This window comes from Trachurus japonicus, chromosome 22 (assembly GCF_045865225.1).
Source record: "Trachurus japonicus isolate A0001 chromosome 22, Traja_1.0".
NCBI lineage: Eukaryota > Metazoa > Chordata > Actinopteri > Carangiformes > Carangidae > Trachurus > Trachurus japonicus.
Genome location: NC_140928.1, coordinates 7,289,165 through 7,316,539, shown reverse-complemented (window position 1 = coordinate 7,316,539; position 27,375 = coordinate 7,289,165). Strand labels below are relative to the sequence as shown.

At 40.0% G+C, this 27,375-nt stretch overlaps 2 protein-coding genes across 4 annotated transcripts; both read right to left on the bottom strand.

The window, feature by feature from the left end:
- Positions 1-986: 986 nt before the first annotated feature.
- Positions 987-15,152, bottom strand: LOC146963367 (putative N-acetyltransferase camello). Of its 3 annotated transcripts, none has more exons than XM_085767097.1 (2): positions 15,006-15,144; positions 987-1,705 (listed from the first exon to the last, which is right to left on the bottom strand). In XM_085767097.1, the coding sequence occupies exon 2, from the start codon at positions 1,684-1,686 to the stop codon at positions 1,021-1,023; it is 666 nt and encodes a 221-aa protein (XP_085623223.1). In that variant the 5' UTR covers positions 1,687-1,705; positions 15,006-15,144; the 3' UTR covers positions 987-1,020. The 3 variants fall into 3 exon arrangements, with proteins under 3 accessions (XP_085623223.1, XP_085623222.1, XP_085623221.1); XM_085767096.1 differs by having other exon boundaries at positions 14,997-15,119; XM_085767095.1 differs by having other exon boundaries at positions 988-1,688; positions 14,999-15,152.
- An 854-nt stretch (positions 15,153-16,006) lies between these two features.
- Positions 16,007-27,090, bottom strand: slc39a8 (solute carrier family 39 member 8). The gene is made up of 8 exons (XM_085766667.1): positions 26,526-27,090; positions 25,857-26,019; positions 23,582-23,751; positions 23,361-23,483; positions 22,077-22,241; positions 18,578-18,785; positions 17,806-17,990; positions 16,007-16,422 (listed from the first exon to the last, which is right to left on the bottom strand). Exons 1-8 carry the CDS (start codon positions 26,763-26,765, stop codon positions 16,276-16,278), a joined length of 1,401 nt encoding a protein of 466 aa, XP_085622793.1. The 5' UTR covers positions 26,766-27,090; the 3' UTR covers positions 16,007-16,275.
- Positions 27,091-27,375: the final 285 nt, after the last annotated feature.

Sequence of the window (27,375 nt, the reverse complement as noted above, 5' to 3'; positions counted from 1 at the left end):
AACAAAGATCGTTACAAAACTAAAAAAAAGCAGCAACTTGTGATACATGGTTTTATTTGAGGTTTCATGTAGAAATTAACAAGGTTTTTTTTTCCACAAACTGAAATAATCAGAACTCAGTCAACAACAGGAACTAGGACATCCCATAATGTTCCTACGCTCATGTTACATGTGTTACATGTGAAAACAATACTAAACATCTGTGTGAGTGTAACAAATAGAAAAAACAAAACAGGTCTGACCTTTTTACTGCAAGTGTGTGGATGTGGAACAAACAGTTTCCCTCGTGGGCACTGTGCCGTCCTGAGTGTTTGTTCGGGTTTGCTGTAAGTGCAGTAAGTGCAATGCATGCTGGGAAAACATAAACCGGACGAATGAATGAATGAATGAATGGATGGATGGAATGGATGATGATGAATCTCACAAAGTCTCTAAATGCCAGTTTCAAGGGATAGTTCACCCACGATTGAAATGTCACTCATTATCTACTCACCCTCATGTCGACTAAGGGCTGGGAGAAGTTTCAGAGTCCTCCGTGGCTTCTCTGAGTTACAGGGGGTCTCGGCGTAGCAGTGTATGTCCATATAACGGTTGCAAATGGATACCAACTGTCTTCGTAACAAAAAGACACACCAAAAAACATCCAAATACCTCCATGCTGCTCGTATGTAATGTGTTTTGTAGCAGACTGGGAAGAGGAGCTTCCGCTACAAACAAAAACCTTTTTTGGGACAATTTCGCATTTCGGGGCTTCAATACAAGATGGACAGTACATACAAGCAGCATGGAGGTATTTGGATGTTTTTTGGTGTGTCTTTTTGTTACGAAGACAGTCAGTTGGTATCCATTTGCAACCGTTATATGGACATGCACTGCTACGCCGAGACCCCCTGTAACTCAGAGAAGCCACGGAGGACTCTGAAACTTCTCCCAGCCCTTAGTCCACATCAGGGTAAGTAGATAATGAGTGAAATTTCAATTTTGGGTGAACTATCCCTGTCAGTCCCCTCCTGCTCTGCTCTACTCGTCTTTGAGTAAATCCAGTCTGTACTCGAACAGAGTGAAGTTCATGACTTTGGCCGGGACCTCGGGAACGACGAACTCCCGTATCTTCTGGAAGCCCATGTGTTCGTAGAGCTTCTGCGCGTCCGTCTGCACCACGGACGTGTACAGGACCACCGCTGGGAATCCCCTCTCGCGCGTGAAGTCGCTCACCGTCCGACACAGAGCCTTGGCGATGCCCATCCCGCGGTGGCTGCGCGCGACCGACATGCGCTTCAGCTCGAGGCACTGCGGCGCGTTCTCGGCGGGGAGGCACGCCACGCAGCCGACCACGCGGCCGTCGCTCTCCGCCACCCAGAAGCACGAGTCCTTCTGCGCCAAGTAGGTCTCGCCGATGTCGTCCAGGTCCTTCCGGAGCGACGTCTCGATGTACTGGTTGAACATGTAGACGACGAACTGGCGCGCTCCGGCCAGCAGCAGCGTGACGGCGAGGATGGGCAGCAGGAACGACTTGGAGCTGGTCATGAGGGCGCAGAACGTGCACATGAGGACCATCTGGGTCAGCGGCTGCTTCAGCATGTGCATGAAGGACGACGGCACGTGCTCGCTCATCCCCATGGTGAAGATCTCCTTCACCACCTCCGCGTCGTCGTCACGAAACTTCCGGATTTGGATGTTGGCCATGGCTCGGCTCGGCTCGGCTCTGTGAGAGGTGAGAGGAGGAGAAGTGAATATCAGTTTGTATAGTCGTAATTTTCTTTATATTGATAAAAACATTAACTGAGGCAGGATGTGAGGAGGAAGCATCGATAAGAAAAAAATCTAATTTGAATGATATGATTTGGTTTAACCCTCCTGTTGTCCTCCTGGGTCAAGGAAGGCAGGAAGGAAGGAAGGAAGGAAGGACGAAGGGAAAGATGGGAGGAAAGAAGGAAGGAGGATTGGATCAAAAAGGAAGGAAGAAGTAAGTAAGGAAGCGAGGGAGGGGAAAAGGATTGTGGAAAGAAGGAAAGAAAAAATGAAGGAAAGATAGAAGGCGGGAGGGAACAGATTCGCTCAAGGAAGGAAGGACAAAGGGAAAGATGGGAAGAAAGAAGGAGGGGGAAAAGGAAGGAAAGATAGAAGGAGGGAGGAAACAGATTGGGTCAAAAAGGAAAGAAGAAGTAAGGACGAAGGAAGGAAGGAAGGGGAAAAGGATTGTGGAAAGGAGGAAGGGGAAAAATGAAGGAAAGATATAAGGTGGGAGGGAACAGATTCGTTCAAGGAAGGAAGGACAAAGGGACAGGGACAAAGACTGCAAATTAGCTGAAGCTAGACGTCTTGTATGCATCGCATTTTTCATTCTTTGTGGCAATGTTGTATGTATCGTCCCTGTTAAATAAACATTAAAATAAATAAATAAAAGATGGGAGGAAAGAAGGAAGGGGAAAAGGAAGGAAAGATAGAAGGAGGGAGGGGACAGATTCGTTCAAGGAAGGAAGTAAGGACAAAGGGAAAGATGGGAGGAAAGGAAAGAAAGATGGAGGGAGTGAACAGATTTGTTCGAGGAAGGAAGAAGGGAAAGAAGGGATGAAAGAAGGAAGGGGAAAAGGGAAGGAAAGAAAGATGGAGGGATAGGGAACAAATCGGGTCAATTGGATCAAAAGAGGAAGTTGAAGAACTAAGGACGAAGGGAAGGAAAGAAGGAAGGAAGGGAGAAAAGAAGGAAAGAATAGGAACAGATTGGGTTAATTTGACCCAGAACGAGTGTTACTGTTTTTGAGTTGTTCAAAGAAGAACGGCCAAAACAAACTTAGTCAAGTTGTCATTAATAGCAGTTAATTAACTAATCGCTGTGAAAAGTATTTGCACCAGCCTGCAGTATTAATGTGGCCACTTCAGCAACTGCTGTTTCTTTCTGTTCTTCTTTTTCTTTCTTTTTAAATTATGCACTTGTCATTTATTATTTCTATTCTTCTTATATATTTTGATATTACTTTTATACAGTTATTTATTGTATTGTATCTCTATTTTTATGCTAGATACTATCTGCTGCTACATGAGGTTGCTGCTAAACAAAATTTTGTTGTATCTCGTTGTACAATGGCAATAAAGTTTCTTCTTCTAATCATCATAGTGATGTAGCTACTATTTCTAACTAAATTCTTAATTAAGGTTATAATAAACCAAATAGGTTATTTGAAACCCGTGACACAAGTAAAGGTTTTTGATACGTTTTCTGATGATAAAAAAAAACATTTTCTTTGTCAGTGACAGGACTACATACTGAGCTGGAAATATTGTCAGTGTGACAGTTGCCGTGTTCCCATTAACACTGCAGACAGAGATTTTATTAGCTCGGATGTTGAGACTTCCTGTTATTAGAGCGGCTACTGACCAATAAAGCATCCAGGATGATACATCAGCGGATGGGACTGATTTATCACAATATTATCAAATCAATAATGACTAATTCTCGTCGGCTGCTTCCTGCTTCTGGCTCCTGGTGCGCGCTGCTGACTCACTATCACACTGTCATGACTTATGAAGACATGTGGAAAGAACAGAACCATGAATAAGCTTAATATTAATAGTAACAGCTGTATTTTTCTCCCCTTTGTTTGCAGTAAAAAAAAAAAGAAAGAAAGAAAGTATTGCTGTAGTTCAAAGTACCACATGAAACACAGATAACACCCTACACATCAATAATAAACTAGTTTAAGGTGTTAGCTTTTCAAGAATAAGACATTTTTACTGTAACAAATACATGATGCTGTTAATACTTCATTAGTGTGACTGCTGAAGCAGTCACACTATTGTTCTTCTGTTTGGCCATTTTCTTCCGCCTTTTTACGGTCTTCTTCTAGTCCTTCATACTTTGTGCTATTTCAACAATTCATATATCAAAACGTGCAGCTTCTTTTGAACTTTATCGGCATTACTTTTCTCTTTTTAACTATTTATACTTTTTCAAATATTTAACTTTTTCACAAAAAATCTCACATTCATCAAAGTCTCAACCTCTTTTCTTCACAACTCCACTGTAGTGTAGGGGTTAGGGTAACTGCCTGCCAACCCTAAGGTCACTGGTTCGAAACCAAGGGAAGAACTCTTGTTATGTTATGTTGAATTCTGCTCTCCTCCCCCGCCTTCAATTGGTTACAGGTGTTTGTTATCTCCTTGATTACTCATACCAGTTTGCAGCACATCATCACATTACAATGAATGACAACAGTTTTGAAAGCAGTGTGCTCTCTGTAGCCGAGTGGCAGAGTAAAGGTTTAGTGATCATATGGTCATGGGTTCGATTCCTGCCTCAGTCTTTTCACTTCCTTGCTTGACTTTTGATTCCAATTATTCAGCTGTCATTGGACAGTCTTTGATTCCTCATAGTATAAAGCTCATTGTAACTCAGGTTCTCTGTGGCCATATGGTTAGTGCTCAGCCTGAAATTCACAGACATTTTCATTCTAAGTCATTCAAGCTTGACTCTCAAGCTTTCTTGATGTTGACAGTGTGCAGATCATTAACAGACAACAGTCTCTACAACTGTGTGTGCACTGTGGCCTAGAGGCAGAGTGGAAGTCTAATGACCATGAGGATGTGGGTTCGATTCTGACCTTGGTCAAACATTTGTATGGTGATCACAGCTTGCACTATTTGCTAATTCTGCAACAGCGTTCAGTTGCTGTCAGCAGTCACACCATTTCCATTCTTGGAAATGCTTTTTCTAGTTTTACATAATGTCTCCTTTTACTCTTCAGGGTGATCTTGTGATGTAGTATTGTATATTTTACTTGATGCAAAGACAGTTTCCACTTTATAAACTCCAAAGTTATAACATGCAACATGTGGAAAACAGAAACACTTACAGAAAACCAGAAGCAGAATGTAACTGGATACAGTTACAATTTAACTTAAAAGTATTTCCATTGTATGTGACATTTAAGAGCAAAAAACTGTACTTTTTTTCACCTGACAGTTGTTTGCAGTTTCCCTAAAAACAGACATAGTTCCTCTCTAAACTCCTCACATCATCGTCTCATTTGGATAGTTGCTCCTGTTGGCTAATATTTAACAATACAAAGTAAATCAAAACTTTGTGTTGTTCTACAGATTTATCATTAATGGTTGTCACAACTGTTGGGACATACTGATCCACCTGTTGTATATCTGTGTAATATATTGCTCTGTTTATACGTATGTTTATATTTTTGTATTTTTACTTTGCTTATTAGGGCCGCGGGCAATCGCCCCGGGCACTGGTCCCAACAGCTATGAAATAGCTGCAGGGACCAGTGCCCGGGCGAAGCCCGGGCACTACTGTTATTGTGTGGATTTTTTCCTAGTTATTAGTGTGACTGCTGAAGCAGTCACACTATTGTTCTTCTGTTTGGCCATTTTCTTCCGCCTTTTTACGGTCTTCTTCTAGTCCTTCATACTTTGTGCTATTTCAACAATTCATATATCAAAACGTGCAGCTTTTTTTGAACTTTATCGGCATTACTTTTCTCTTTTTAACTATTTATACTTTTTAAAATATTTAACTTTTTCACAAAAAATCTCACATTCATCAAAGTCTCAACCTCTCTTCTTCACAACTCCACTGTAGTGTAGGGGTTAGGGTGGATGGTTGCCAACCCTAAGGTCACTGGTTCGAATCCAAGGGAAGAACTCTTGTTATGTTATGTTGAATTCTGCTCTCCTCCCCCGCCTTCAATTGGTTACAGGTGTTTGTTATCTCCTTGATTACTCCAGTTTGCAGCACATCATCACATTACAATGAATGACAACAGGTTTGAAAGCAGTGTGCTCTCTGTAGCCGAGTGGCAGAGTAAAGGTTTAGTGATCATATGGTCATGGGTTCGATTCCTGCCTCAGTCTTTTCACTTCATTGCTTGACTTTTGATTCCAATTATTCAGCTGTCATTGGACAGTCTTTGATTCCTCATAGTATAAAGCTCATTGTAACTCAGGTTCTCTGTGGCCATATGGTTAGTGCTCAGCCTGAAATTCACAGACATTTTCATTCTAAGTCATTCAAGCTTGACTCTCAAGCTTTCTTGATGTTGACAGTGTGCAGATCATTAACAGACAACAGTCTCTGCAACTGTGTGTGCACTGTGGCCTAGAGGCAGAGTGGAAGTCTAATGACCATGAGGATGTGGGTTCGATTCTGACCTTGGTCAAACATTTGTATGGTGATCACAGCTTGCACTATTTGCTAATTCTGCAACAGCGTTCAGTTGCTGTCAGCAGTCACACCATTTCCATTCTTGGAAATGCTTTTTCTAGTTAGTGTGAATGCTGGAAGCATTCACACTATTGTTATTCGGTTCGGCCATTTTCTGCCTTTCTTTGTCATGTAACTAGTCCTTCATACTTTGTGCTATTTCAACAATTCAAATATCAAAATGTTCAGCCTTTTCGGGACAGGTGTGCTATGTCTTTTCTCTTTTCAACTATTCATACTTTTTGCAATATTCAACTATTTCTGATTTTTTTTTCCCCATAGAGAATGCATTGGAACAGTCTTGAAACTCTTCAAATCTTCTTACTTCTTTCAGCCTTTAAAGCGTCCACATACTTTCAGCTAGAGACTTCATTCAAATTCTGAGCTGTAGACAAACTTCTAATGTATTCATCCTGTATTTACAACTTTTTCATAGCTTGCACCGTTTTTGAGATAAATCCTTTGAGGATTTCTGACAAATTTCACACTTTTCAATGAGTGTGTATGGGGTTGGGTCAGAGTGAGTGACATCATCGTTAGAGTGAGAGGGATCGAAAAAACATTCAGGATTTTTTCTGGATAAATTGCCAGCACGGCCACAAATTAAACTCTAGACACATGATTTCCTCACCGGTTTGTAGCCACACTTGTTGTGTCTCATTTAATGTGCTCAAAACAGCAGACAGACTTACAGAATTGTCTCAGTGAGCCTAATTGTGCAGCTAGACCCACTCCAGTGGCTCATCCACTTCAATATAAAAGTAGGAGCTGATTTTTTTAGAAAAGCAGAAATGCCCCCCTTTTCTACCTTGCGACCCTGAGAAAAGTTTTTGCCCTACAAACATTTAATGCACATCAATGTGCTCAGGAAGGTCTGCTTGCCCAGATGGTCAGGAGGACCACATTCTAATAAGAGGTACGGTTCTCTTTTTCTGGGCTGTTTTGGGAAGCTGCTCAGAGCACAAATCTCTCTGCTCTGCTCTGCTCTGTGTGCAGTTGGTCCAGCTGTAGGGGCCAGCTCGTTATCAAAGTCTATAAATAGAACAGTGCAGCTGCAGCCTGGCCGCTCGTTAAGATGTTTTTAAACACAGCCCCACACACACACATGATAAACCAGACTGACAGAGGATGTCCACGCACAAACACAGGCATCACACTCACACAGACAGACACACACAGACGCTCACACACAGTCACACACACACACATACACAAACAGACAAACACACAAACACAACACTGTTCCACACAGTAAAATGTAAGCATGGTAGTCGTCATGGCAACTTCTGAGGGCAGGCTGCCAATCAATCAGATCATTAGGGAGAGAGGAGTTTTGTGGCGCTTAACAGTTTTACTTTCTGCACATGTACACGCAGACAGAGAGACCGTCAGACTCACACACACACACACACACACACACACACACACACACACACAGGTTTTCAGCTCAAATTCATCAGGCTCTCAATTATTTTATACTTTTGATGTAAACATCTCCAACAATTTATATTTTTCTCATGAATTTAAGTTCAGACGTTTAGTCTTTCCAATTCTATTAATAGTAGTACAATTACAGGTGGAGCCTAGGACATAGGATGCAGCTTTTAACATGTGTCCTATCTATCTATCTATCTATCTATCTATCTATCTATCTATCTATCTATCTATCTATACCCCTCCCTATTTTTTAACCCCTCTGTCTCCTTTTTTTCTTTCTTTCTTTCTTTCTTTCTTTCTTTCTTTCTTCTACTCCTTCATTTGTATTTTACGTAACTTTTTATATCCTTCCCTCTCTATCCATCCATCCATCCATCCATCCATCCATCCATCCATCCATCTACCTCTTTCTATCTATCATCCCCCTCTCTCTTTTTCTTCTTTCTTTCTTTCTTTCTTTCTTTCTTTCTTTCTTTCTTTCTTTCTTTCTTTCACTCCATTTCTGTCTTTTTACTTCTTTGTTTGTTTGATTGTTTCTTTCTTTCTTTCTATTCCTTTTCTCTTCCTTTGTTTTTACTCCATTTCTTTCTTTCTTTCTTTCTTTCTTTCTTTCTTTCACTCCATTTCTGTCTTTTTACTTCTTTGTTTGTTTGATTCTTTCTTTCTTTCTTTCTTTCTACTCCTTTTCTCTTCCTTTTCTCTTCCTTTGTTTTTACTCCATTTCTTTCTTTCTTTCTTTCTTTCTTTCTTTCTTTCTTTCTTTCTTTCTTTCTTTCTTTCTTTCTTTCACTCCATTTCTGTCTTTTTACTTCTTTGTTTGTTTGATTGTTTCTTTCTTTCTATTCCTTTTCTCTTCCTTTGTTTTTACTCCATTTCTTTCTTTCTTTCTTTCTTTCTTTCTTTCTTTCTTTCTTTCTTTCTTTCTTTCACTCCATTTCTGTCTTTTTACTTCTTTGTTTGATTCTTTCTTTCTTTCTTCTCCTTTTCTCTTCCTTTGTTTTTACTCCATTTCTTTCTTTCTTTCTTTCTTTCTTTCTTTCTTTCACTCCATTTCTGTCTTTTTACTTCTTTGTTTGTTTGATTCTTTCTTTCTTTCTTTCTTTCTTTCTTTCTTTCTTTCTTTCTTTCTTTCTTTCTTTCTTTCTTTCTGTCCTTTTCTTTTTTCTCTCTTGTTTCAATCTTTCTTTCTTTCTTTCTTTCAACAATTTCTTCAGCTCATTCAGCATTGCTTCCAGCATTCACACCATTTCCATTCTTGGAAATGTTTTTTCTAGTTAGTGTGACTGCTGAAGCAGTCACACTATTGTTCTTCTGTTTGGCCATTTTCTTCCGCCTTTTTACGGTCTTCTTCTAGTCCTTCATACTTTGTGCTATTTCAACAATTCATATATCAAAACGTGCAGCTTTTTTTGAACTTTATCGGCATTACTTTTCTCTTTTTAACTATTTATACTTTTTCAAATATTTAACTTTTTCACAAAAAATCTCACATTCATCAAAGTCTCAACCTCTCTTCTTCACAACTCCACTGTAGTGTAGGGGGTAGGGTAACTGCTCGCCAACCCTAAGGTCACTGGTTCGAATCCAAGGGAAGACTTCTTGTTATGTTATGTTGAATTCTGCTCTCCTCCCCCGCCTTCAATTGGTTACAGGTGTTTGTTATCTCCTTGATTACTCATACCAGTTTGCAGCACATCATCACATTACAATGAATGACAACAATTTTGAAAGCAGTGTGCTCTCTGTAGCCGAGTGGCAGAGTAAAGGTTTAGTGATCATATGGTCATGGGTTCGATTCCTGCCTCAATCTTTTCACTTCATTGATTGACTTTTGATTCCAATTATTCAGCTGTCATTGGACAGTCTTTGATTCCTCATAGTATAAAGCTCATTGTAACTCAGGTTCTCTGTGGCCATATGGTTAGTGCTCAGCCTGAAATTCACAGACATTTTCATTCTAAGTCATTCAAGCTTGACTCTCAAGCTTTCTTGATGTTGACAGTGTGCAGATCATTAACAGACAACAGTCTCTGCAACTGTGTGTGCACTGTGGCCTAGAGGCAGAGTGGAAGTCTAATGACCATGAGGATGTGGGTTCGATTCTGACCTCGGTCAAACATTTGTATGGTGATCACAGCTTGCACTATTTGCTAATTCTGCAACAGCGTTCAGTTGCTGTCAGCAGTCACACCATTTCCATTCTTGGAAATGCTTTTTCTAGTTAGTGTGACTGCTGAAGCAGTCACACTATTGTTCTTCTGTTTGGCCATTTTCTTCCGCCTTTTTACGGTCTTCTTCTAGTCCTTCATACTTTGTGCTATTTCAACAATTCATATATCAAAACGTGCAGCTTTTTTTGAACTTTATCGGCATTACTTTTCTCTTTTTAACTATTTATACTTTTTCAAATATTTAACTTTTTCACAAAAAATCTCACATTCATCAAAGTCTCAACCTCTCTTCTTCACAACTCCACTGTAGTGTAGGGGTTAGGGTAACTGCTTGCCAACCCTAAGGTCACTGGTTCGAATCCAAGGGAAGAACTCTTGTTATGTTATGTTGAATTCTGCTCTCCTCCCCCGCCTTCAATTGGTTACAGGTGTTTGTTATCTCCTTGATTACTCATACCAGTTTGCAGCACATCATCACATTACAATGAATGACAACAGTTTTGAAAGCAGTGTGCTCTCTGTAGCCGAGTGGCAGAGTAAAGGCTTAGTGATCATATGGTCATGGGTTCGATTCCTGCCTCAGTCTTTTCACTTCATTGCTTGACTTTTGATTCCAATTATTCAGCTGTCATTGGACAGTCTTTGATTCCTCATAGTATAAAGCTCATTGTAACTCAGGTTCTCTGTGGCCATATGGTTAGTGCTCAGCCTGAAATTCACAGACATTTTCATTCTAAGTCATTCAAGCTTGACTCTCAAGCTTTCTTGATGTTGACAGTGTGCAGATCATTAACAGACAACAGTCTCTGCAACTGTGTGTGCACTGTGGCCTAGAGGCAGAGTGGAAGTCTAATGACCATGAGGATGTGGGTTCGATTCTGACCTCGGTCAAACATTTGTATGGTGATCACAGCTTGCACTATTTGCTAATTCTGCAACAGCGTTCAGTTGCTGTCAGCAGTCACACCATTTCCATTCTTGGAAATGCTTTTTCTAGTTAGTGTGACTGCTGAAGCAGTCACACTATTGTTCTTCTGTTTGGCCATTTTCTTCCGCCTTTTTACGGTCTTCTTCTAGTCCTTCATACTTTGTGCTATTTCAACAATTCATATATCAAAACGTGCAGCTTTTTTTGAACTTTATCGGCATTACTTTTCTCTTTTTAACTCTTTATACTTTTTAAAATATTTAACTTTTTCTGATTTTTTTCAGCTTTATAATGTGTGTGTGTTGCGTCTAACGAGCAGAGCTAGAGTGGTGTCAGAGTGGAGAGAGGCAAAAAAACATTCTAGAGTTTTTCTGGCTAAACTGTCAGCATGGCCACAAATTAAACTCTAGACAAATTATTTTCTCCAGTTTTGTAGCCACACTTGTCTTCTGGCTAAAATTCTGGTCAAAAATGCAAAGAGACTTAGATAATAATTTAAAATATTTTTTAAATGCAGCCAGGGAGCTCTCTGCTCTCATACAGCTCAATGCATTTTTTTCACAACAGCAGGAGAAGGAGCTCAACTTTGTAACTTGCTGTTAAGTGCTTTTTAAATCATTTTAATTCACCAAAAAATAGTCACAGGTCACAAAAAAGTCCTCTTCTTACTTGGTGTGGCTAATTTATACTCATTTCTCTTTATTTTAAGCATCATTGAAAAATCTCACATTCATCAAAGTCTCAACCTCTCTTATTCACAACTCTGTCTGTAGTCCAGTTGGTAAGGTGTCCGCTTGCCAACCCCAAGGTCACTAGTTTGAATCCAGGCTGAGCAATCTTGTTATGTTATGTTGAATTCTGCTCCCCTCCATCACCCTCAATTGGTTACAGGTGGTCGTTAAGAGACGCATTAATTGCTAGTGCCACCATTTGCAGCACATCATCAAATTACAATGGCAACATGCTTAAGTCCGTGCTCTCTGTGGCGAAGTGGCAGAGTAAAGGTTTACTGATCATGAGGTCATGGGTTCGATTCCTGCCTCATTCATGTAGTACTTTCTGCTAGAGACTTCATTCAAATTCTGATTTGTAGACAAACTTCTAATGGCTCATTTATGATGCTTTTATAAAGACCCACTCCCGTGAAAATCGTGTTTTTTGAGCTTTTCACATGTTCCTGTGGCATTTTTCTTGTGTTAGAGCACATATCAGCAGAAAAGGAAGTGCAAAATTGCATTTCTGAGTTTTTCTGCCTTCAAACTGCTGTGAACCAATGGCAGACTCAAACTGGCAGTTTCAGGGAGACTGGAGCTGACGTGTCACAGCTCCAGGGGAGGGACTAGTGCTACAAGCTGCCGCCCCGTTCTTCATCTGGCTCAGAGGTGAAAGGCTTGGGAGCTCAGTGTAGCTGTTAAGGTATAATAGGTATAGCTCACCTGGTAGAGCAGCTATCACTGTGAGCAAGGACTATGCTCCAGTCTGTGATCGAATCCCAGTGTAGAGTTTTACACTAAATGCGCTGAATCTGTAATTATACAATGTCCAGCTGTCAGCAACCGGGGGGCAAAGTCAAAGTCTTCTGACCATGAGATTGTGGGTTCAATTCCTACCTTGGTCAACCATTTGTATGGTCATCACTGCTTGCACTATTTTTACAAAAGTGTCCTCTACTTACTTGTGGTTAATTTCTGCACTTTCCTTACTTTTTTTTTTAAGCAGAAGCCAGTGATCCTCTTATAAAAGGTTTTCTTTGCCCCTCATATACTGTCTCTGTCTGTAGCCTAGTGGTTAGCTTGCTGGCCTGAAGACCTGAAGGTTGCTGGTTCAAATCTTGCCTCAACAACAATTATAGTGAATTATTTTCCCAGTCGTCCTCTGTTGACTTCTGATAACTTGCTTCATGTTGAAACTGCTGCTCTCAGCCTGAAATTCACAGAAATTTTCATTCTAAGTCATTCAAGCTTGACTCTCAAGCTTTCTTGATGTTGACAGTGCAGATCATTAACAGACAACAGTCTCTGCCACTGTGTGTGCACTGTGGCCTAGAGGCAGAGTGGAAGTCTACTGACCCTGAGGTTGTGGGTTCGATTCTGACCTTAGTCAAACATTTGTATGGTGGTCACTGCTTGCACTATTTGCTAATTCTGCAACAGCGTTCAGCTGCTTTCAGCAGTCACACCATTTCCATTCTTGGAAATGCTTTTTCTAGTTATTTTTCCACTTCCGGCCAGATTTCGATTCGCTACTAGTCCTGCAACTCGAAGAGTTGCAGGACATATTATATATCAAAACGTGCGTCTTGATCAGGATCGCTGTGCTATTACTTTTCTCAACAGTTTACGAATTTTTCGCGACGTAGTCGCGAAAAACTGCGCAAAAATTTTGCATGTAAGTCAATGGGACGGGCGGAAAAAAAAGAGCGAAAAAGACCAATCATTGGAGTTTAACAAACGTCTACTGCTCAGGCATACTTTCACCTAGAGACTCCATTTAAACTTTAAACAGTAGACACAAGTCTTGTGTATTGTCGTATTACTCCACGTTTTGATAGGTCAAATAGTTTTTGATCAATCCCTGATCAATGACCATGATCATTTTTGGAGAAATTATGAGTTTATAATGGGTGTGTATTGCATGGAATGTTCGTGTCAGAGTGCGTGATGTCATCGGTTAGAGTGGGAGAGAGTGAAGAAACATTCTGTATTTTTTCTGGATAAATTGCCACCACGGCCACAATTTACACTCTACAGACATAATTTTTTCAGAATTTGTAAGACAAACTTGTTATCTCTCATGTCATGTGCTCAAAATATCAGAGAGACTTACAGAATTGACAGAATCAGCCTCTGAGTGCGGCCACGTCTGTCTCTGCTCCTCATTGAGTCCAATACAAATATTTTCTGAGAGAAGCAGAACGGCCTGATGTTTTAAAACTGCCAGCGTCGCCAAAATATTTACTGTAGAAACACCAAATCGTACCGAAATTTTCATTAAGTCCTTAGAGCAACGTTGATCTGTGTTTTGTTCTGATAGGAGTTACCGTTTTGTCATGCTAAGCCTAAATGTGAGACCGGTTTAGAGGCAGAAAATGGCTCTTTTTCTCCACGTTTCTGTCTGTCTCAGCCTGCGGGGGCCCCTATCGCCGTGGTAACCTCTTTGATCCTCAGGCCAGAGCTCATTAACTTCATAAACAATCCACCTGGCGCTCGTTTAAATGTTTATAAACACAGACACAGCTAAATCAGACTGACACAGGATGCAGCTACTAACTAACTATGTGACAAGTCAGTCACACACACACACACACAGACTCTAGAGCCAGCTTCATGTGATTACAGTCACACACACACACACACACACACACACACACACCTTCATGTGATTAAAACACAGTTTACGTGCAACAGAATTTAAACTTAAACCATGATTTAATCTGGTTTTAAAGTTAAACCTTGTTGGTGTCACACACACACACACACACACACACACACACACACACACACACACACACACACACACACACACACACAGGTAACCTAATGTGATTACAGCTCCTCCATATCAGTGCTTATAGAACGATGATCATGTGTCTGTCTGATCAGCTCTGTCTTGCGCTTAAGATCGTGGGTTTGATTCCCATGTTGACAGAGATGGCAAAACCGGCAGTAGCCCCGCGGCCCATTCAAAATTTCCCGAGAGGAAATTTTCTAGTTTGTCTATGTTGTGAAGCACATTGAGTTGTCTCTGACATGTAATGTGCTATATAAATCTTCTGTTTCTTCACCTGTAACAGCACGCTGGAGGACTACTTTTATTAATGCATTACTTTAACTTCTTCTACAGCAGAACAGACATGAATTTAAGAGTTATCTTTGCCTGCAGGCTGCTGATAAAACATAATTGTTAACCTCTGGTCACAGTGACCGTCAAAACCCACTGCCAGTGTGTCACATGAGGCAGTTTAAATGGGTTTTTCATGGTAAACTAGTCGATGTTAATCGACTCTGTTTTGTCTGTCACTTCATTAACTAGTGTATGTTAAAATACAGTGTCAAACACACGCATGTTTACACCCATAAAACGTGCGTTTCTCCTGTGAGGAAATAAATTAACGGGTCAAGACTTTAATTCCGTTGATTAACGTTAGCTAACGGGAGTTAGCATCAAGTGTTAGCATCACAAAACTGCCGATTTAAGTCGAGGATCTGTCCCGGATTCATTTATGAGTTCAAATACTAAACCAAACACGACTTACCGGTTTTATCTCGACGCCTCAGGGTGAAGTGTGACTGTGCCGAGCAAAGCAAAGTTAGCACAAACTCAGAAAAATCTTCTCATTTCGTTTGTCTTGTCTACGAGTTGCACAGGTCTGGACATGCTGCGTTCACGGAGAGACGGTAAAATGGGAAAAGGGAGAAGTCATTTGTGGTTTCTTTAAAAGTAACTGGTGTTATTTTTGCCATACGTTTATTTATTTAAAATTAAGCTTTTACCAAGTGCCTGTCAAGAAATTTCAATATAATTGAAGCGAAGTTTTAAATAGGAGGCTCAGACTGAATGTTTTTACCGCTTGACTGCTACTTATTTATCACGGAGATAGAAAATTACGAGCTGTATGGTGTGTCGTGAAGGCATCTTAAACCACTTCCTCTTTATCGTTGATTGGCTGATGAACTGTCTGCATAATGTTGTTTATATCATAGAGATAAGTCATCAAATGTCAAATTAGGAGATAAATAAATCGATCAAAAACTGTTATTAGGATATAATGGTGTAACGCTCAAAATTTCAAATTAAGCTGTAATAAAAAAAAAGATAAACAAATTCAGTATAAACCCAATCATAATTTTGCAAAATCTTTTCTATGTACATTTTCTAAAGACTTGATTGATTGCTTTTTCTTTTTTGTATTCCTTATAGTTGATTATTTTACATTTTGAATGTTCATTGTAACATCTTCAGTGTGCATTTCTGTGTGATGATTACTCTTTAGTGTATGACAAATATATTTTGACACACAACAGTGCAAAAGATGACACAGTTGTCATCAAAATATGCAAAAAACACACTATAAAACATACAGACAAAAACTCCAGAGGAACAACGAAGGTCAGAGAGGTCACACAACACAGAGGTCAAACTCTGCTGCTGCCATAACAGCCAGAACAATGACTGTTGTCACAATAACATCATACATGTTAGTTTACAATGCATCAACTCAACTCTGAGGGACAATAAATGACACATTTCACGATATTTGAAGACTGGAAAAATAATTTATTGTCTCCTCAAAACAATTTTTTCTAGAATTCATACATCAAATGATTGCAAAGATTTTCCCTTTTTATGGAATACATGTTCTACTACACTGATAGTCATAAAATACAAAAGTATAATTTTTCCTTTAAACATTTAGTTTTGTTTGTACAAAACATTTACATTACATTCACTTTCCTGCCCAGCTGACTGAGCTGTGGGCAGAAATGGAAGCAGCTCTTAACTATTAAATTCCAGCGTGTGTCGTCCTAGCCCAGGTTGATCGATCCTGCAAACATGGTGATGAGCAGGATGATGGTGAAGCCGGTCAGCAGGCCGGCGTTCTGGATCAGGAAGAAGATGATCTTGGTGGAGGTCTGTTTCTGTTCCCGCGCTAAGCTGTCCATCTCTGGGAACTGTGATCAATAAACAGTCAGATTGACAGTCAGATATCCGTCTCAGACATAAGTCACTTAATGGGAAGTAAATAATCACAAAACAGGAAGCATGAGTGTGTTTGTCTGTGTCTAAAAAAAAAACACTCGTAAAAAGATCAAAATCAAAAGTGCACTGTTATAGCTCATTCCTTTGTGTAATCCTAACCCCTAACCCCTCACAATATACAACATTGAAATTCTTTTTAGGATATTTATCTTTACACAACTGGATAGTTTAACTTCTTCAGACTTTAAACTTTTTAAATTTAGCAAAAGATGAGATAAATAAAATGCTTCCTGAAAGTGCTATCAGGTAATACAAATATGTTGTTTAGGGGTCTTTTTTGGCGTTTTAAATTTAATCAGAATATTTATGAGCTTTTTTTTTTTTTTTTGACAAAATAAGTTTACTTTTTGGCCACTTGAGGGCAGCTCCACCAGCTGTATACACACCACTGACATATTCTTCCATTGTTCCCTGGACATTAAGTCGATATGTTGAGTTGCTTGTCCAGCAGATACAGATCAACACCGGCAGCAAATGTAAAATCCCATATTCACTCTCCTTTGAGCTTGAGTTGCAACTAAATGTTCCACTGTATGCTCCATGTCTTAAATTCATCTTATTATTTTGTTCTTTTTATTATCTTATTCATCTTTTGTTATCTTTTTAATTTGTTTTAATACCTCATGATTCATTTGAATCCTACTATGAGACTTGTTTAACAAAATGGTCAAAAACAGATAAAATTGAGGAAAACTGAAGTACTTATAAACTTAGGCATCCAAAAGGTTGAAAAGATAAATGAATAAAATAAAATAAAAACAAATGTATGTTGATACCTAATACATTTTTATTAGCTGTTACCGGGCCCTGTATGTATATTCTTCACTATCAGACTTATTTGGACTCTTCCTATATTTCATCTACTTTTTCAGATCTGTTTATCAGCTGCTATATATTTACACAGCTACTACTCATCTGCTGTAGATATACCTCTAAATATGCAGCCATATCTGCAGATTCCTTGTATATATCCAATAGATCCTATAGTTTATTCTTTCTTTGTACGTTTTTAACAGTCATGTGTGGAAACTGCAGTGATGCTGCTGTTTTCTTCTTCTTTTTACTCACTGTCTTTGTATGCTTCATGTGCCTTGGAATAAAGTTTTCTGCATTGAATTGAATTGGTTCATCTTTTTTTTATGCATTATAGAAAAGGAAGTAAAGTTTAAAAGTACAAATAAAGAAACATGGTCTTTTCATGAGATTCACAAGTCAACAACCTTCACAAAGACATTTTCCAGACAAATATATTGGATTTTCTCTCTGTTCCCCTCAGACGGTGTAATCCGACTCACCATGTCTGTCAGTGCAATGTACAGGAACATTCCTCCTGCGATGGCAAAGATCGCGTTGGGGGCAAAATTGCTCCCGAGCACGACTCCGAACACGAGGCCGACGTAACACGACACCGCCGACAGCAGGTTGAAGAAAATGGCTTGTGGGATGCTCATACCAGCGTTCAGGAGGATCACAAAGTCGCCTGCACAGGGAACACAGCACAACACACGAGATAAGATAAGACTGATACAGATGTTTAATGTATCACATCTGTGTTTTTCTCTCCTTGATATTTTTCTCTGTAAAGTAGTTTCTAGTTAATCTCTTGGATGTTGCATTTTGAGGACACAAACGATAAGACACATTTTTGTTGTAATTCTGCAGTTTGTCAGTAGAGGCCGATAAAGATTACTGTTTTTTTGCCCTTTTTGTTTGAGTGAATAGAGAGAAACTGCTTTTAACTTATTTAAAGACAGTTTCTCCTTTTATTTTCCATTTCTGAAGCTTATGGATGTTTTAATCTTATTTTTCCACAGTATCAGACATGTGTATTCTCTGTCAGCTTGATCTAAGTCTTCTCTGAAGTGATGTGACGTTTACACTTAAATCCAAAGGACGTCCTGCATTGTACCTTCAAATGGATAAAAAATATCCTAAATGTCCCAAACTACAACATTTTGTAACTTTGGGATCTCCACAACGATTCAAAACAAAGTTCTGCAGGTTTACACAACGTTTGGCTGCACAGTGCGAGTTCGTAGTGACTCACGATGAGGAGGTCGAACTCACCGAGCTCATGGGGAAACTCCTCACACACGATAGCGATGGACGTGCTGAACCCGGTCAGGATGGACACGGTGAACGACGCCCCGATGGCCAGGCCGTCGATGAAGTTGTGCAGCGCGTCGCTCAGCGTTATCATCCACGCCACCGTCTTGATGTTGGTCATCCGCTGCCCACGGAGCCAGTGACACATCACACCTGAGCTGTGATCCTCCTGAGGAGACGGGTGAGAGGTTGAAGAGGATTTTACTGGAAGAGGATCGTACTCATACAGTGACACATAGTGGATTTTAATGAGCCACAAAGACGACACAGTAATGAGACATCTGTGATTAAAACACAAAGTTCAAGTCATCCAGGAAAATGTAGGACAAAGTTGAACATTTAGCTCGTGGCACCTGATCAAGTAACACACAAAAAAAGAGAGCAATGTTATATTTACTGTCTTCAGAAACAGATTTCACTCTTAAACAAGACGAAGCTCGTCATCATCATCATCTGATTATAATGTCATTGTTTTAGCAGGTTTACATAGGAACATTGCTAAATAATTAACATTAAATGCTAAACACAAGTTCAGCTGAGGACTAAAGCCTGACAAACACTAGATCACTGATGGGAACAACAATCTGGATACAAATATCTATCTTTAACATTTGCTGGTTGTTTGTTCATTTTTTTTAGAATATGTTTGGGATATTTATATTTATAGCTGAAATATTAAGTTGTGAGTTGAGAATAGCAACAGTAATACTAATAGTGACACTGTTTCTACATGATTTCATATTTAGTTTGGTGCTTTATCAGTTTCTACGGAGGCTAACGGACATCATTAGTTAAATGAACTGGACAAATTTTAAATTTTGACCTAATGACGGCATTAAAGATTTATTTAGAGACAATCAGAGCTATTACATACTGCAAAATTATTTGCAATGCAACTGAAATCGCAAATTTGTTGCAACATTATTGTGCATTGTGTCAGCACCCTAAGTGTTGTGTTGCTACAGAGACGCTCTGGACAACAGACCATGTACTGAAGACAGCATCATCACACACAGACCACGCTTCTTCAATAGCTTCTACCCGGCTACAGTCAGACTCCTAGCAAACACAAAATAACCCGGGCACATGGCAATACAACACGCACCTACCTCAGTAGCACTTGGCACTTTTACACCTATTTCATTTTTACACTTTATTTATATACAGATATAGATCTCTGGCCCTTTAAGAGAATTTTATGTTCTTGTCCTTCTTTTAATCCCAGGTTTGAGCCTTTTTAAAGTGTTTTTTGTTGTGTCTTGTATGTCCTTGTGTTTTTCCACCTAACCTGGAACAACCGCACAAAAGTTCCTATGTGTGTATGCACAAATGGCAAATAAAGTTTTTGACTTTTGACTGACATAATGTATGTTTGTTTGTTTGTTGTTAGAGACAACAAATATCATATTATCAATTGTATATTTCCTTTAGAGAAAATAAAATCATAATCGCATTATCTGCCCTTATAATCACAATATAATGTTTTTTTTGCACATCATGCACCCCTAATCTTTTAGTTTTTTAGCTAGTTTGCACTAGCAGTTAAGATTGTGAGGAAGTCTTGCTTTTATCATCAAATGTAAAAGACATTACAGGAAATATATTTGCCTAAATGTGAAATGTGCATCGTTGTGCAACACAATTCTTCAAATACAAATATAATGGAACAAGTGTGTGTTAATGGGAAACCAGGGAACAGGGGAGGACATACACACACAGAGCCTTCACCATTTGGTTTGAAGATACTCTGCCGTGACAAATCGGCCCCTTCCCCTCCCGGCCCGGCCTCGGCCTCGGGGGCCACACAAGGAGCCTTTGTGCTCGACTCAGACAATTCCTGCTTGTAGTGAAGGGATGTGAGGCCTATAAGCCCCTTGCTACGGCTTCACAGGCATATCTGTCTGTTTGTTTTGGTGTTTTGATCCCGTTAAAAGCCAGCAGACTCTTCCATAGATTCCAGCGTTAAACATTAACAGCAGCTCTAATCAGCCTGAGCCACCGATATAACAGATCAATAACTGAGCAAAAACTGGATCTGTGAGCAGCAGAAGAGTTAAAGATGCTAAAACACAACTACCTGTTGCTTGTTTTGTTTTGTTTTTTATTTTTTTGCTGTCATCTTCTATGGAAATATTCAAACCAATTCAATTCAAACAACTTTATTAATCCCACAAGGGGCAATTCGTTTTGAGTAGCAGGTTGTAGCGGTTCATATAGCCTACATGGCCCACAATAAATAGTCAATACAACACATCAGACAACAACAACAGACAATGGCCTACTGTATAAGTAAAATAATTTACAAAACACATTGCTTTAAGAGATAAGAAATAAAGAAAAAGAATAAAACCGTATGAAGAATTTAAAAGTCTGAGTGCAGAGGCAACAAATGAAATATGTCAGTGCCATTATTTCCGCCACTGATAACGAGTTTAAAAAGCCTCTAATCTAACAATAGCTGGTGATGGATTCCTGTCAGGTGTGTCTGTCATAGATAGATAGAGGACTGTGGTGGCCAGCAAATCTCTATCAAACGCACTGTCGCTCCAGATAAGATTTGAGGAGAGAGTCACTGTGTTTACAACCTTATCTCCACACACTGAGCTACTCATTAGATTAAATATCAGGGAGGACAAGGTTGCAAATTACCGCGCAGGTTAATGTGACATGTGCGCAGACAAGGAGCTCGTCATTTCCCAACATGCTCCGCTCCGTTCGGCTTCTATTATAGAAGATAATGGCGTTACAGATAACAGGCAGAGGTGGAAAGTAGATGTACTTTTTTACTCCGTTACTTTGACGTTTGCCACCTCGTTACTCGTTACAAATAAAAATATGGTAGAAATATAATAAATCATCAAAGGATTATCTGGAATGGGCGTGTCCGAGAGGACGAGAAGAACAACGTACGTTACTCTCGCGAACATCAACATGGCTACCTCCGCAGTTAACGTTGTTGAGGAAGACACGGACGACGTTACAACAGGAGGCACTTTGTTGTGTTCTTAGGCAGTCAGACGCTTTATTTATAGTTATGTTCTCCATTTTTGGAGCATGAATTTCCCTCTAAAACAACTCCGTCTCGTAACGTTCTGTTATTATCTCATAGCGTGGTGAATGTGCAGGTCACAACTTGTCCACCAGAGCGTTTTGGAGTTGTTGGATTGTGTATTTGATGAGTTTGATGAGGGAAACCAAGAAATCCCATTAGCATCCGACTTAGCTTGCACCGACAATTAAAGGTAACAAACCTACGGCTAAAACTACGTATAGGGATTATGGCAATGGGCCAATTTGCCAAAATGTTGAACAATCCCTTTAAGACTTTTACTCAAGTGATTTTCTTATGGGTGACTTTAACTTTTACCAAAGTCATTTTCAGTTATGGTATTTGTAGTTTTTTTTCTTTTCAAGTACTTTATACACCTCTGATAATGGGGTGAGTGTGTTTGTTTGGTACCTGAGAGGCGGCCGGGTTGACGTGCGGGGGCTCGGGGTTCGGGTTGTTTTTGTCTGCGGCGATGTTGCTGATGCTGGTGAGGATGACCGAGTCCTTCTTCACCCCGACGTCGCCGTTCTGCAGCGAGTTTTCCTGAGACGGCTCTGCAAAGTGGCCGTGGCCGTGCTGAGGAGGAGGAAGAGAGTTATACATAGTTATAAAAAAGAAATGTGTTGTATATCAGCAGCTTTGCCACTTTTTTTTAGATGAAGGTTGATTTCCCAGCTTCAATGCCAGAAGTTTCAGGGCCACTCTCATTGTCTCTGCTCAGCAAATGTGGGTGTTTTTTGATACTTCTTTATCACATAGTTCATTTATTTCCCAGTCCCAGTGTTTCTGCTGTTTTTCCCTCTCTTTATATTTCATATTTTACCCTCTTTTTTTTCTGTGTGCATCCGTCCGTCCTGCTGCCCAGAACTGAACTCAAACTGAAGCTTAATAACGTTTGTAATTTTCTGCTCCTGCTCCAAAAACCTTCACCTCATCAACTCAACTCAATGTTGTATTTTATTTGTTAGATTTGTAAGAAAAATTTAAAATGATGTACAAATGCAAAGTTAGCTGGCTGGCTGCACAGATTTTATATTCTCATACAAATCACAACAAAACGGGCAAATAAGTGCATTTCCTGTTCATTTAAAATGTCAGCTCTCATTCTTCACAGTTAACATTATTACATGTAGGTTTCTATGCAATAATCACATATATACCTTAACCATGTGATGCTAAGCTGTGTATGATTACGTTTCCTTTGGGATGGGGGGAGTGGATTCTTTTATAGCTATAGTGACTGTTATATGCTTTGTAAAATGTATTAGAAATGTATTTTTGTAAACTGTTAAAACTCAATAAATGCAAGTCTATAAAATAAATAAAAAATAATAATCACATACATCTTACAGCCTATTATAAATTAACATTTGCCTGAGCCGCTTGGTTTTCTATGTGGAAACAACTCCTCTGACTCATTAAGCTACCTGTGGAAGTTCACAAGACTCGACACGAGCGACCTTGCCCCTGTTGTAAAACGATTGTAACAGAAACAATCACTGTACACGACCGAGATGAAATGTAATTGCTTCATGGTAGTCAGCTATTAGAGGCTAAATTAGCCAATAAACCAGAGGGGGGGCCGCTGCTCACTGGCAGATATACAACGGAAATATGATAAATAACTTTGACTCTGTGATAAAAGAAACGTGCATGGCACCTAATAATAATAAACTCACTACTCTGTTGACTTACTTCGTGCTCCACATTCAGAGCCATTTTCAGGACCTTCTCCACAAAGAACAGGAGGTAAAATCCACCGAATATCCCGACGGCATTCGCCACGTAGTTATCAGATTTGGGATCAAACCCCAGAGCCTGTGGAGGAACAGAATAAAGTCAGTGTGTCAGAGTTTGCTATTCATTTATTATTAAATAAATAAATGAATGAATAATAAATGAATTTCCCGTCAAACCTCTGGTATGAGCTGAAGAACGGCGTTGGAGAACAGCGTCCCGATGGCCAGGCCGATGAAGTAGGTCAGCACTTTGGGGAAATAGGCTTTTTTGGTGAAGGGGATCAGCAGGAGACCGAGCAGAGACGCCAGGTTGATTATAGTGACGGCCAGAAACCCGTAACCCCACACTGTCAGGGAGGAGAGGATGAACAGATGTTATTCTTCTATCACTGGTCCACATCACGATCACACAGAGTCTGACTCAGCTTTTCTCATTTTGGTGACATCTTTACCATCTCAGGCTGAAGTGATGCTCATTTTCCTTTGATTTTCTGTTGATGTGGTTTAAAGTTCTGTTTTTATTTTTCATGAATTGATGGAAAACTGCTGTAGAAATAACAAATTAATAAGCTTTTATTAATCAAGAATATGCTAAACCACTGCAGAGGACATCCTCTGAGATTTTTCCCTAAGCTAAATCTCTCAGGCAGGACATTCACCTCCTTTCCTCACAAACATTAACAAACTACAACCAAACCTCTAAACCCAACCCAACAACAGAAGAGCTAATGGCTTAAAGGGATAGTTCAACATTTTGGCAAATTGGCCCATTGCCATAATCCCTATAGTCATAGCAGTAGGTTCGTTACCTTTATTATTTGTCAGTGCAAGCTATTTTTAGAACGGCGGAGCAGAGCCGTGAGCTGCTCAGAGCTACGCTACGGAGGCTAATGGGATTTCTTGGTTTCCCTCATCAAACTCATCAAATACACAATCCAACAACTCCAAAATGCTCTGGTGGACAAGTTGTGACCTGCACATTCACCACGCTATGAGATAATATGCAGAGACTGCTTGCTGAAAAACTGCCCCTGACAGGAACGGTTTTGCATGAATTTGCCTCTATTAGCTCTGAGCAGCTCACGGCTCTGCTCCGCCGTTCTAAAAACAGCTTGCACCGACAATTAAAGGTAACGAACCTACTGCTACGACTATAGGGATTGTGGCAATGGGTCAATTTGCCAAAATGTTGAACTATCCCTTTAAAGTAACGGCAGCCTGTGAGGCTCGACTCAGGGCTCAAAACTGCCTTAAACCCTGCTGCTTGCCTCACAGAGGACTGTTTGTATTTGCCTGTTAAATGACTATGAACATACAGCTCTGGGACAATAAATATAACACTAGTGCAATATTCAATTAACCCTCTGTGTCCATAATCCGTCTCCATTGTAGCAAAACAGCTCATTAACATGATTATCAAACTTTTCCTGTGTGGGAGACACTAAGAAGAAACTGATAAAGTTGTTGTTTTTCCACCATTAACTCAGCAGAGACACACAAAGTCTTCAGTTCACAGCAACTCGACAAAAAGACACAATCGCTATTTATTATCAGAGAAGAACTTGTGTTCAGGAGGAAACAGCGTGGCACCGGCCGCGGACACGAGGCTGCACAACAGTCACAGTTGGCTGTCACTATGTCAACAGTGTTTGATGGTGAATGTGGGAGGTCAGTGGCTCCGTGAGTCAATCCAGGACAGTGTGTGTGTGGGGGAGTTTTTTTTTTTTTTTTTTTAACAGCTCCTCCGCCACAGGAGACCACCAAGGATACTGACTAACCTCATGAGCAGCGTCTCTATAGGTCTGGTTGGATATAAAGAAGCTGAACCTGCAGGAGAATGATTAAAACAATAATTTATTATGCCTACTAACAGAAAGCTTTCCTCCGTTTCAGTCATTTTTTGAGCTTTTGAGGTTCTCAGAAGAGAGGATTCGACGTTTTTATTGATAATGAACTGAAAATCTTTGAGGTTTTGAACTTGGACTTTATGTTTTTCAATATTTGCTGACATTTTCTAGATAAAGTTGAGAAAGTAATCAACAGATTAGTCAGCTGAATGAGATAAAGTTGTGGTTGCAGTCCTCCCACTGAATGAGGTCAGAGCTGAATGTCACATGCATATGAACAGTGATGCATTCATGTACAATACTGTAATGTTCAGTTTGTATTGAAACTGTTCAAGATGTTCACTTTCTATATGATTAGAAGAGTTTATCCATTATATTTCTAACAGGGAATTGAAATTAAAAGTCTCCGCTCAAACATTTTTAAACCTCCCGGGACATTTCACAGATGCATTGATTTTATATAGTAGGCCTAAGTGTAAACGGCTGCCAGACTGGATTCGGGGAAACAAACCCCCGTGAACTGTGAATTATTTGAGTTGCGGAGGTCTCGAACAAATAAAGCCATTGGGGCCGAGGGCTGCAGCAGCTTTGATGAAGCAACTCACCAGTGTAGTCGAGAGGAACCACAAACTTGGGGGCGGTGTAGGGGCAGGAGGGCAGCAGCACCTGGGTCAACACGGCGGGGCAGATCCTCCCCAGATGTCCCACAGTCAGCTGGCTGACATTACTGAGCCCGAAGTGGGACAAGATCTGCTCTGCTGAGGAACACTGGAGGCCAGAGACACGTTATTAGACATCTTTATAGACAGATTTGACTTGTTTTTAAATTATTTTAAATCCTTGTACTTATTCTTAGTGTTTCTGTTTCTTATTTTATGTGATTTTATATGCATTTTGTCATCATACTGTGTCCTTTTTGAATGAAATATGCTACTAAACACACCAAATACAATTATATTCTAGGCCTATACATCTTATTTTAATGTTATAAAGTTAAATTCAACATATTGTGTTCATTATTGCCTCTTAAAATGCATTGATTACATCTGTTTGCATAAAAAACATGTATTTGGTCAAGCATTTACTGATGTACAATATCAAAAGAGTTCATTCAGTTCTTCAGATAGTAAATAAGACCTATAAACTGGGCATGGACATTAGAGGCTATAATAAATTAATTATGAGTCCACTCCACTTCTACTGTGAGTGATTAATCTGTTAATAAGAGCATAAATAACTTTAAATCACAGTGGTTTCTATAGGCTAATGCTCACCTCTTGGTTCACCAGCGGGTTGTCTTCACTTATGGACTTTGACCTTCTGCTCGACATCAACAGCAGCAAATCTCCCAGATGCTGCGTTGAAATCGACGCATTTTCACCGTAAAAGTGTAAAATATTCTGCAGGAACCGCTGCCCATCCGCCGCGGCCATCACGTCGTCCACACAGCGGACGGACGTTGTGATGAAAGCCAAGAGGGCGACGCACATGAAGAGGCATCTTAAATGAAACATCTCAAGTGTTAAATGTTTGTTTTTTCCTCTAGTAAAAAAATAAAAATAAAATAAAAAGTAAAAAATCTTCTACTTCTGCTCCTGTGGACGCATTTTTTTTTTTTTTTTTAGATATCAGGATTCCCGAGGAGTTTGCTCGCAGTCCAGATCCTGATTCAGATTCAGATTCAGATTCAGGTCCAGGTCCATGGCCTGGAGTCGGAGCAGAAATCCGTTTCTCCTTCTTCTCCTTCTTCTTGGTGAGTCGTGCTCGTGCGGTTTTTTTAATCCCGAGTGGCTCGTGCAGAAACGTCCACGAGCGCCTGAGCCTCGATACTGTATCTACGTATCTACTGTGTGTGGACCAGGTTCAAAGATCAACCAGGCTGCACAACATGGAGGAGGAGGAAAGACCGACCGACCGACCGCATGCACCCACTCACCCACTCACTACCAATCACTTCACTGCCTTCTTCTTTTGTCACGGACTTTTCTCTCACTTGATATGCAACGTGCTCTCACACACACGAACATGCACGCAAAAACACACACACTCACTCCTGGGTGAAAGTGTATAGGCCCCTACATGTGTGTAAAGGGTGACAGAGTGGACGCATACAGGATGCGATGT

What these genes read in the sequence shown, in the direction of transcription:
- LOC146963367 (XM_085767095.1), bottom strand. Translation starts at nt 1,686, where the DNA reads ATGGCCAACATCCAAATCCGGAAGTTTCGTGACGACGACGCGGAGGTG.
- slc39a8 (XM_085766667.1), bottom strand. Translation starts at nt 26,765, where the DNA reads ATGTTTCATTTAAGATGCCTCTTCATGTGCGTCGCCCTCTTGGCTTTC. An exon ending in TTCTTCAGCTCATACCAGAG is followed by an intron (nt 23,484 to 23,581) that starts GTTTGACGGGAA and finishes GTTCCTCCACAG; the next exon opens with GCTCTGGGGTTTGATCCCAA. An exon ending in TCAACCCGGCCGCCTCTCAG is followed by an intron (nt 18,786 to 22,076) that starts GTACCAAACAAA and finishes CCGTCTCCTCAG; the next exon opens with GAGGATCACAGCTCAGGTGT.